The 12,935-nt window shown below is 30.9% G+C and overlaps 1 protein-coding gene across 4 annotated transcripts in view; it reads left to right on the plus strand.

Moving 5' to 3' along the window:
• The first annotated feature begins 2,845 nt into the window (after positions 1-2,845).
• LOC143057285 (uncharacterized) overlaps positions 2,846-12,935 on the plus strand; it is a 99,014-nt gene continuing 88,924 nt past the window's right edge. For 2 of the 4 annotated variants that reach the window (XM_076230568.1, XM_076230569.1), the window contains exon 1: positions 2,846-3,331. In XM_076230568.1, coding sequence (XP_076086683.1) covers positions 3,228-3,331 — 104 coding nt within the window. In that variant the 5' untranslated portion in view covers positions 2,846-3,227. The remainder of the gene's footprint in view (positions 3,332-12,935) is intronic. The other 2 variants (XM_076230567.1, XM_076230570.1) reach the window with 2 other exon arrangements.

A 12,935-nucleotide genomic window follows, 5' to 3' on the forward strand; every position in this document is an offset into this window, starting at 1 on the left:
TTCTTAGCTCCGACGTGTTATCTGCAAGGTCATTTGCTACTTTACTAATTGATGATTTAACCGATCTTACATCTTTAACGTTGTTTTCGTGATTTACCTTGAAATCGTCCATGAAGCCGCTAATTCCCTGTAGGTTATCATTAGCATCAGTTTGAATTTTTTTCATATTTTTAACTTCTTTATTTAGTTCAGTGTGATCATGTTTTAATTGGGACATTTTTCCATCGTTGCTATCACATTTACTTTTTAAGTTTTTAATTTGACATTCAGCTTCTGCAACTTTTGAGTTCATTTCTGTGAATTTTGATAATTAAATTTGTCAAAGTTCTGTTCATTTGATTAACTTGTGACATTCCCTTCTCGATAGTTGTAAGTCTCTCATTCATACCTAGCATTAATTGATAGACATTTTCTAAAGTTACACTTTGTTCGGGTTGCCCGTATAGAACATCTCTGCTGGTATTTAACATTTGGGAGGTATTGACATTTTCTTCTTCCATTTTTTTATCCACTCGTATAGAGCCTCAAATTGCTTTGCGACACTTGACTACAGTTCAGTTTATTGTCCAATACCCCCGGGTTACAGGTAGATTGTTATGGTCTCTGGAATTTACGTATGTTATGAATGAAAGAATATATCACACAAATTTTGAAATAAATCTGAAAATGTCATTTTCTATTACTAAATCAGATAAATTATCTGGGCGGAAGGTCCCACAACTAAGCATAAATTGAAGCATCTACGAATTATCCACAATTACACATCATATATATATAGCAAATATATAGCAAATAATTGACTTATCTGAGGAGCGAAAATTTGTACGTCTCCATCTTACATTGTTTGACACCATTCATTGATTGCCTTTTTAAATATTTGCCTCTATTTGAATTAATGTAAAAAAATATAAGATGTGGTACGATTGCAAATAAGACAACTTTCCACAAGAGACCAAAATGACACACAAATTAACAACTATAGGTCACCGTACGGCCTTCAACAATGAGCAAAGCCCATACCGCATAGTCAGCTATAAAAGGCCCCGAAATGACAATGTAAAACAATTCAAACGAGAAAACTAACGGCCTTATTTGTGTAAAAAAACCGACAAACATAAAGGTAACTCATAAACAAACGACAACCACTGAATTACAGGCTCCTGACTTGGGATAGGCTTATACATAATGTGAATGGTGGCCTATCCAACAGAGGATGGGGCCAATTGTGGTTTTTTTTCGCGTCATAAACTGTGAAACAAAACTTTTCCGGGAATAGATTTAAAAATCACGGGGTATTAGTGGATAAAGACTGGAACCCCTTCTCCACATTGAAGCTCATGTTAAAGAACCACTTTCAGCTTGTTTAAAAAGTTCAGATCCGTGTCAACATTAAACGCAGTAAAAATGGCGCGGTTTACTTTGACACGAAAGTACAGATCCAGTAAGGCAGGTAAAGTTCATTAACCACCGATTTTTATTTTAAATCATCAGTCATATATTTTCATGCTTTGCATAATATTGACGTGAATATATGACTAATTATATTACATGTAAATATTCATGCTAATTAAGCACGACAGCGATAAGTATGAGTGTAGGAGTTCCTAATGAGTTCGATCGAAGAGTTTATCTAATTACCAACAGAAATATTGTGGTTCTTTATACCCTCGCTTGAGCATGCTGTTTCTATTTTCAGTTTGTGAATCACAAGCAGCGGTTGACTTTTCAGGGAGCATGTGGGTCCAAGCATCTTCACTTGTTTCTACAGTTAAAATCCGTAAATAAAATGTTCTGGCGTAAAATTTAGGGTGTGAACTATTGGTTCCACTGCATGGAATAATACAAAACCACATAACATGTGCATATATTAATCTTCCAAAATGATGGTGAATGCCGAACTTAAAAAGCAGGTGTGAGGAAGTCATCCCTGTAATATTAAAAACAGAGGTTCCTTCCTTTATTTTAATGAAAATTATATTAAATGTCGATGAAAAAGATACCTTAATTACTCAAAAGCTGAATATTATTGGTCATTGCATTGAAAACAATTGAATCTTTTCCACAGTAGACAAAAACGGTGTCCATCAATGAGCTTGCAAGAGCAGCACCACAACGGGTGATATTTTGAAAATTGAATATTTGAGTGTTGAAAATGTTGAACAAGTCTCGGATAAATTATGTAAATATTTACAAAAGGTTTTAGATTTTCGTATATCTTTGAACATTTATAATCTGCACAATAATGAATGTCAGTTGATATAGATAAAGTAATTCTGATAAACATATTCCTCAAAGCGAATACATGCAGATTCTGAATCTACTAATAATTTCATTATTTCCAAAAGATATAAAGGCAAGCATTACATGAAATACCAAAGAAAATAGTAATGCAACGTTTTATTACACGAGTATAAATGGAGCACTCATTTACTTTGATTTATACTACAAATCTTGATTTACTCTTATGAATGTAAGCTTAAGAAGCCAGAAATATTAAGATCGGTTGACAAAAATGTTTCAATCTATACTTCTTTATATACCCTCAATCGTCTGCAATTACTTTTGTCACAACGACCCCTTTAAACACCTGTTTAAGTAATCAGAAGATAGTAGAGTACAATCCATACCCTTTAATTACAACTTAAACGAACAATTTGAATGCGGATTGTTTATCTTTAAGGGAGAAAATTTCAACCTATATTCAAAGTTTTGTTGTTTGAAAAAAAATCTTTAAATTTTCATCCAAGGCGTGACAAAACATTGAATTCTTTCCGCCTCGGTTTGACAACTCGCGCGCGACTTGCGTGTCGTCTGCCAGAAGTATTCATTACATTTACTTCAATACATTATGTGTTCTTCAATACTTGAAGTAAGACAGTAGCATAGATTAGCCTAGCTTGTTTATTTTTGTCCTCAAACCAGGTGTAATACAGAATATTTACACTACAACGATTTAGTCAGTACTTATTTAATGTGAGGCAATCATAGTCACTTTAAATTTTCTGTCACATGGAGTTTTTAATAGGATAAAAAATATTGGGAAAATGACAGACCGGTATAAATAAAATTGTACTTGTGCGGTATTGGAAAAAAAGTTTTGAACTTTCGAAATGTAAAGTGTATTTAATATTCAAATTCGTAGTTATTAATATGTTGACTGCATGAGATTAGAAGAAGTGTGATATTAGATTAGTACAAGATAGTGGATTAGTATATATTGTGATAAAATGGATAATTTAATTTCACTTAGTTGGATTTTAATATTTTTTTCCTGTAACTGGGATTTAGTACCTGCACCAAACTACGAACAATATAGATTACGACCGGGCATGTAAGTAATACATGTATATTCATTTTAAAAATGGGGGATTTAATTTATGCATGTATATTTTCAATTTTAAAGATTGGGGATGTAAGTTATACATGTATGTATTCAATTTTAAAAATTGGATGTAAGTAATACATGTATATTTTTAATTGTAAAAATTGGGGATGTAAGTTATACATGTATATTTTCAATTGTAAACAAATTCGGGATGTAAGTAATTCATGTATATTTTCAATTTTAAAATAAAACTGTACTAAGTTACTTAACATATTTAAGTGAAGTTTCATGAGATGATAAAATAATTTGATATTTTTTTTATACATTTCACTTTAACTTCGTATAGTAAATGGATTATATAAAATTGCATGTAAGTAATACATGTATATTCAATTTCAAAATCAAACTGTACTAAGTTACGTAACATGTTTATGTGTAGTTTCATGAAATAGTAAAATAGTTTGATATTTTTTGTACCATTCCACGTTGACTTTGTATAGTAAATGGATTACGTAAAATTATTTGATATATATATATGCAAGATTTCACTTTAACTTTCTTCACATAGAATGAAATTTTACTTATGATCCATGCATATGGAAGACTTCATTCATTCATTGAAAAATTAACTTCCATGTTTTTTTTCTGTCAGACTAAACTGCACGTTATCACAAATAAGGACGCTTTAAATAACATTACAAAGTAAATATATGCATATGCTCTTAAATTTCTGCATTTAAAGATATAAATCAAACATGAGATTTATAAGTTTGTCAAACAGAAGATCTTTAAAGATGTTCCTTTGATATATATATACCTGCATATATAATTATCTTTTTTCTTTGAATGTGGCGATATGAGTAAGATGCGTAGGGTTTAAATGACTTTTGAGCAGGATACGAAAAGCATATCTCTTCACTATTAAGAACTGATGGTACTAATAGACAAATACTTTAGTCCCCGTTAAGAATCTAATTTCATTGAATGTAATGTGGCGATATGAGTTAGATGCGAAGGGTTTACATGACTTTTGAGCAGTAGAAGGAACACTTTTCTCTTCACTATTAAGAACTGATGGGACCAATAGACAAATACTTTAGTCCCAGTTAAGGATAAAAATATAATGAGTTCATACTGTAAAATCATAAGTTAGACAATAAAAACATGTGACCACTGAACGAACATTTTAAACTTTAAAAAAAGTAATTGATAAAATGTGTTAAAAGTTAAGTAAACATTTAGGAACCTTGGAAAAATTTACAACTCCCCTATATACAGTTTTTCCTATATAATCTATAATGAATGTAGTTTAAAAAATGTCGGTTTCTTATTTTTGTTTCTTAAAGCTGATTGAAGGTTAACATATTTATTTATTTTTGAATAATTAAATTCCAAATTTTTCTGTTTATAAAATATCTTAACAAAATAGTCGTTAAGGTGTATAACATTATCCTGTTTAACTTCCTCTACAGAATTATTTGTTTTTAATTTTTTCTGCATGTTTACTGTTTAAACAATGTTTAATTAGAAGACTTCCGAAAGCTTCAAATTTCTTGTCTGTACTAGTACTCCGAACGTAAGGTTGACATGACCTGTGTCAAGATGGCATCATTTTAATATTTTGATATTTATTTTGATAATATTAAACCTAATGAAAAAGACGAATTTACATAATCTATCTTTTATGAATGATTTTGTAAACTGTCAGAGCATGATTGAAATATGATCATATTTTTTGCATATTTTGCACGTTTGTAGATAGTTAGTACTTTTGAATAAGTGTTTTTTGTAATGTTAAACTGGAAAAAAACGTAATTAATTCCGTTCGGATCAGCGTCACGGTATTGACTTTTCTTTTATATTTCTGTGAATTATGGAATTTGTGAATTTTAAAATCACGATGAATTAAATGTTATTAGCCTTAGAGTGAATTGTCGGAACAGACTTGACGAATAAACACATAAATGAACCCTACTAAAAGGTGCACTACGTACATGTGTGCATATTTGATGTATTATTTTAAAGAAAAAAAAATCAATTTGAATTTTAAAGACATTTTAATTCAGTTTGCATTTAAGTGCTTCAGGGACGATTTGTTAATGTTATTTTATTATCTCGTCTTGCAAAACGTCTCGGTAAAGTTGTAACAATACTAATACGTTGTTAATGATTTTAGGACTACTGATTTCGATTTTACTGGTTTGAAATTAGGTCACTTCTAATCAAGATTCTTTGTTACCAGAACATTTATAAAGTTAAACAGAAAATGTTCCAAACAAATCAATGGACGGCAGTTTGACTTTCGCACCATGTTATTATGTTCCCCTGTGTGATGCAAAATTTATACACGTATCAAATATCAAGTACCGCCCGCTCAGATTTGCGGTAGACCTCAGATGCTGACAATGGAGGTGTATTTCATTATTGTTCAAGTGCAAATTAATAAAAATATTAGTGGTGAATTTATAAAAAGCGATTATTGATGAGAGACGTCAAGCTACGAATTGAATATATTTTAAGATGCTGAGAACATGAGATTCTAGTATTGTAATGTTAACAATGTAACAGTAAAAAAAATGACAGTACTTCATTATTTTAGTAGTCGGTTTTCGCAGACAGATCTTTTATAGTACAAGAGTCAAAGTTTGGTTACCTCATAACCAAATTACATTCTAGTTAGTAATAAGAGTGAGACTCACTTTGATCTTATGAATAAACGGTAGTATGATTAAGTGAGATTTGTGAGGTTAATGACCTGATCTTTCTTCTATCTGAATTCTCTAAGATTCGCAGTATGTTGTAAGACCGCCATTGATTCCATGTCGCCCAGCTGACCTAAATACATGTACAGAGGATAAATGGAATTGACGTTGATTCTGATAGAACCGACCGATCTTCAAATACACCTTGCAGGTTTTTTTTTATGTTTCTGCTGATTTCTCAAAGGCAATCATACCTCATACCTCATGCATCTTCTTATTGTTATATTTACAAAGAACTGCAAATCATTGTCGTGGAAAGGGCAAACTTTGAGCATCATGATGTAACTGTATCAACTGAGAACAATACTGCCGACACAATTTTAATCTTTAATTAGGTGCAACACGAAAGTATCAAAAAGACTAACCGTTAGACAGCCTCGTGTAATCCTTTCATTTTATACAGAACAATACTTCAGACAGTATCTACAACTTAGTACATCACGAAAGTATCAAACATGCAAACCTAAGACAGCATCATGCATTCCAATTTGCACAGAACAATACAGAAAACGTCAACATTTAAAATTTTGTACAATAGGATAGTATCTATGTTAGATTTTTTTTATAAAAGGATAAAAAGATATTAGTTGTTTTACTTGTCTGAGTTGACGACAGAAGATATAATTGATACTTGAGGTTACCCGTTGACAATCACACCCTTAATCTCACCTGGAAGGTAAATTGACTTTGATCCTCATAAATTACAGGTAACAATACATATTTTCTGTAACAGATACTTGTTTGATCTTCAGCCACTTGTGTATTAATGATTCTCAAGTGTAATGGGAAAAGATAAGTTTACTTTTTGTCTTCTGATTGCTCCACCGACGTCGTCTATGCAAACAGGAAGGGATTATTAATTGAATAAGACAACATCGATGATAATATTTACTTATGAAAAGACGGTCTTGAATGAATAGATAGACCAATGGATAATGGATCATCTGTTTCATACTTATTTTGACACAAAATCGCTGCTTGAACCAGAATATAACCAGAGCCCATGTTTGATTTGATATCGATGCAAGTCCTTGTGGCCTTTTTCGTTTAAGACGAAACTATGTGTAAAATTTGTATGAAATAGTAAAACCCTTTCCATACAGATCCTCATGTTTCTGGATTACTCAGAGCATTGACTTGTATCATGGTATCATGGTACATTGAAGAAAGTTCCCCGTGCTTTATTTTGTAGTCTGAGCGGCTCTTAAAGTTGCTGCTTTATAAAACTATAAACTATTTAGTTCAACAAAATAAATTCACTGACTCTCTGGAATTATTCAAAATGTATCTACACTGCAATACAGCATGCTTCACTTCTGATTATTCGAGGTCCTATAGTCCACATGCAGTGTTGTCGATCTTGTGTTAGTAAATAAGTTCGAAATGTACTAACGAAGCACTCGTTTCATCAGTATAGAAAATCACACCAGAGCGATATTTATTAGAATATAATGCACGAGCAGAGATTAGATTGGTACTGCAGAAATGTCACAAGGAAAGTAAACATGTCAAAAATGCTGTCTACAATACAAGTCGAGACAATCCCAAGAGCATACACATGTAAAGCATTATCATTGAGAACTAAATACCAAACTTTATGTGCATATGTCATTTACTTCAGAGACATTTATATATAAAGCTTCGAGATTGATTGTTGCTTGCTAATCATCTCTATAAATATGTCATGCATATTTAGAACAAGGACAGGTTCTGCAAATAGGGTCAAATTGAGATGGATCATGAAAAATTGAAATGCTACTGGAAAATTTGGATGGAATTTTGGCCTAACCGAAACACGCCATCTTTGGACCTAATAAATAGTGGCTGAAAGCATTCGTTAACGTGCAAAGAACATGCCACTATCCCATCACAATGCAACCGGCCAATTCTTGTTTGACGTGGCTGCGTAATTTTACATCCTGAACAGCTATTTTTTTGTTTAGTGTGGATGTGCCTCTTTAACATTGGTTTAACCGCCGGGTGGGATAAATTTTAGATGTCCATATTTTAAACCTCTGTGGGTCACTAGCTTTTTGACCACCCATTTCAAACTCGTCTATTCTGACATCTGTATTACATAAGACTTTTTGGCCACCCATTTATAACTCTTAAACTTTTGAATCTGATTTGCATAATCTCAAGACATTACTTTTCATAAAGTTGAATAGTTATAAAGATCAGATTTTTTATGCCGATTTTAGGTCGTCCCCTTCAATCATGCAATACAACAAACACTGCGAAACATTGTACTATCTGTTTTTTGCATGCAGCGTCGGATCATAAGTATGAATGAATCATTCAATGGTACATAAAATAAAAATATTAAAATTTAAACTAAAGAAGACAGGCTTTTGCAAATACTCACCCACCATAAAGAAAGTCTATATTTTGCACAGTTTTAGCTACAGGGAACATATACAGTCTTTTTAAAATTTTATAGTCCCATGTTACTGAAATGTAATTTTAAATGCAACCATAACAGTTAAACTGTATTGTTGAGATTTTCTAATTTAAAATTTATGTTTTAAATATAATTAAAATGTTTATATTATAATCCAAGCAGAAACCTATAAAAAAGAAATAAACTGCTTGGTCACACATGAATGATTTTCATGTAAATTTGACTTCAGAGGTTGGTGTATCTAAATAGAGACACCCTTTTCTAAAGATATAACGATGTTTTCTTTTACCTTTCAAAATAAAAGTCATAGTATTTGATCCAACGCATTAATCATATGTTTGGTTTCCTTTGTATAATTTATAATCTTGCCACTGGACAAACAAAACTGAGAAGTAACTATTTTACATTGTTTGGAAATTTAAATCTGACCTCGTTTGACCCATGTCCAAAATAAGATAACGGACAATATGTACCATTGGCTATTTACTATGTGACTTGGGTTGGGAAATTTGAATCTCACCTCGTTTGACCCTTGTCCAGAATAAGATAACGGACAATAGGTACCATGGGTTAATTACTATGTGACTTGGACTATCTGTACTTAATGTTTTCAAAACTTATTAACTGTCTGTTAAATTGATAAAATGTTTACCTCTTGCAATCTGTTTTGTGGAGATCCAGTTCACTACATCGGAAATAAAATTACTTAAACATTGTAAGGATGGATTTATGTGTGCATATGATTACTTATAACCTGTTGTATGTCGTAAAAAATAAATTTGATTTCATTTTTATTTCTGTAGTAATATAAAACAAATCTCTTATCATTTATAGTTCGACAGTTTTATTGCAACTGTCTAAATACTATAGAACTTCAGTGAAAGAATAAACCAGGATTCAAAATAGTTTTGTTGTAGTTCAGTACCATCCCAGAGATCATAAGAAACAAGTATCAGGACTTTAATCGTTTTATTTCACAACTACTGAATAAGCAAAAACTGCAACCTTCTTTATGAACGGATTATAGTCGTCAAAAAAGAATAAACATAAACATCACATGCAATCCTTTTAACAGAAGATATTTTATCTTAAATTTTGCACAACATTAAAGTATCTATGTTAGATTTTTGATAAAAGGATAAAAAGGGTATTAGTTATTTTGCTTGTCTGGGTTGATGACGGAAGATATAATTCATATTATAAACTAGTTAAAAATTACATCATAAATCTTATCTTAAAGGGAACCCTGAAAAACTAATATAGCTTTATTACGTGGCTTTAATTTTTTTACCAAATGCAACAGGACGTGGATGCGTATTTATACATCCCACAAAGCAAAACAAAAATATGCTTCCGCATGCATTTTACTGCTGAATGGAAGGATGTTCTGATAAACATATTTCTATAGTCAATCAAACGCTTTGTTCCGATAGTTAAAATAAAACTTTAAAACATACAAGTATTAAAACTAAAATTGTTAATGAAAATGAAAAACAACATTATACGTCAGAAGCGCTTCCTTGATTTACCTTTTCCATGAACGTCTAAAGCCGAATACTTGAATGTCAAGGATTTATCAGAACAGTAACCTACGACACAGAGCTATAATTGACCGTCTGCAACATGATTATTGCAGAAATGTAATGAATAACTGTTGTACAATGTAACACTCATTATTTACTGCAATTATACTGAAATTTTCATCTATTTCTGGTTTCATCTGTAGCAGAATGCATTTGTCTTCGTTGAATTTCATATACTTTTTTGTACTAAGAAATCTTGGCTTTTTTTCTTATAATGAATGTAATTATTAGATATTAATAATGACATATGTGTTCCTGACATAATTAGTTTAACACGTGTAGCAGACAGGAAGAGATGTAAATAAATGTGTTTTATCTACATTGTATCTTTTTGTTCTTGTTTATCTGTTTGTACTTTATTATATAAAAGAATTAACAGTAACAAGATCGGATTGCAATACATTATTAGTAACACCTAAGCAATTGTTCAGTACTTCCGCCTACTAGTATATTTTTGGTAGTTCAAAGAAGATATGCCTGCTCTGTTTGCACGTCTTTAGTATAAGTCGTTTAATTTTCGAAAACGAATATCGTACTCAGATTCAGAAATCAACCAATCAGAATACTTGATTTGTTGTTTCGAGCACACATTTTGTAACTTGAATACTGAGTTTATGATCGAAACTCAAGACATTGATGTCATTAAAATTAAGATGCACAAATATCGTACTCAGACTTTGAAATCAAGCAATCTCAATACTTGATTTGGTATTTCTAGCACACATTTTTGAGAATAGTTTTATAATCGATATGCCAGGGAAATATTTATTTTTCTTCTTGATGACCTTTATAGATATATAAAACAAAATATAAAAAAAATCAAATAAAAATGTGGATTTTCAATAATCTTCCAGCTAAATTTCTTCAATTATTTCATTTGGCACAGAGAACAAGTATGTAACAACATTTTCAATTTTAGTCCTATTTTGTGTACTGAGAACTAAACAAAACCTTATCAGGTCATATAATAAAATTGTCCTCAAAATCTTTGAAACGGTAGACAGTTTATGTCAAACTTAGTCCATAAAACCTCCATTAACATTTTCATGACCCTGTATAAGGCTAAACGGTTGAGAATTATCGTATAGAGATACAACTGTGTATATATTACTTATTTCGATTTCATTTAATTACAAAGTATACCAACACAGTAATTCTCTGAAGTATCTCTCGAGTCCCACCTTCCAATTATACTGACAATTTGGTTTAAATCGATTTTAACAGTTGGATAGTTTTAACGATTATTGCATATAAACGTAGTAAATTGATAATTTCTTTTTATCTTTAGAGATATTTATTTCATAAAATAGTTTCACGAATGAAAAATAAGATAAGTTCATAAGCTTGATATATACAAATATATTTAACAATTGAGTAATAAAAAAATAAGAAAATTACATAGACGGAAAAACTTTAGAGTTTGATCAGTACGTTTCTAAATTTATTATTATTATCATTATTGTAGTTGTTTACTTCATTGCTTAAGGGTAAATTATAAATCACAGTCTTCCTTTCCTGTCTGATCAAAACCCTGTAATTATATCAGTGAAATAACTGTAGTTTATTCTTTTGATCTTGAAAGAAACGTCTTTTTAAAAAGACATTCTTTGCTCTCATTATGTAACGTAATGTCGACATTAATGATTAAAAGACTTACGAAACAGTGCAATAGGTTTTAATTGTTAATTGTTAAATACTTGATTTGAGAGTTGTCAGTATTTAAGTTCCCACTTTTAAAGGTGACAGTATTAAATTTATTGTATATTATAAGTTTAATGTAATTTGTATTTTGTATTTTGTTTGTCACAAACTGTACTTTATATGCTTTACGACAACAAAGTTCCCACTTATGGTAAGCAGACGATAAGTATGATTACTGTTCGTTAAAGTATGCACATATCAAGTGCTTCTTTCATAAATTTCAACAAAAAAATTAACAAGCGTAGAAAGGTCATAAAACTTTAACAAATTTTATATGTTAGATGGTTATCTTGTTAAAATTATGAGTGGTATTATAATTTCTTAAGAAGGCACTTGTTGAGTTAAGATTATATTTTTTTATCTGAAAAAAAGTCGGTACGATAGTTTTTGTAATGTCATTGTATATGGTTCAATTAAACGCTGAAGGAAATAAATAAAAAAGATTAATTCTGAATATTTACTTCTCAAATAATGTACCGTCAACGCATGGAAGTTGTCGGTTATTTAATAGTTATTATGTGTGACATCTACACAGCAATCTTTACCACCAAAAAATATTGCGGTAAAAACCCTCGTGTAAGTCATATTTATTTCAGTTTCACTTACGATCAATTAATTATAAGCGCAAGATTTTTGTAAAAGAGTCACTCGTATACCCATTGGATCATTTGGACACCGATTTGAACAAATACCAGTTAAGAATGTTTTCTATTCTATAATACCACGTTTAATGATATAAATCTCCAAGTGTCTCCCTTTTTTCGATTTTTCATTTTTTTTTTTTACATAAAGCTATTCATTAACGTCTTGACATATTGTTTAATTTCAAAAGTTTGCTACTTTTATCTCAAGACCGTCGTTGTTAAATTCAAAGGACAGTAAGTGCACCAACGCAAACATTTTTACTTCATAAAAATAAAGCTAATTTTCAAGATCAGTTAGTCATTTGCGCCATAAAGCTAGGTTAGAGTTGTTTGGCCGAGTTCCTAAGATGTTCCCACTCTGTACTTGCCAGTACTCTAAAAGGACCATATATGCGTAAATACAGATCAAAGCAAGTGCACAACCAACGCATACATAGGAATAAAACCACCATTTCTGGATCTGTTAGTCATTTGCACCTAAAGCTCAGTACGAGTTTTTAAGGTTTTCCTTTATAATAC

Source organism: Mytilus galloprovincialis, chromosome 13, assembly GCF_965363235.1.
Source record: "Mytilus galloprovincialis chromosome 13, xbMytGall1.hap1.1, whole genome shotgun sequence".
Taxonomy (NCBI): domain Eukaryota; kingdom Metazoa; phylum Mollusca; class Bivalvia; order Mytilida; family Mytilidae; genus Mytilus; species Mytilus galloprovincialis.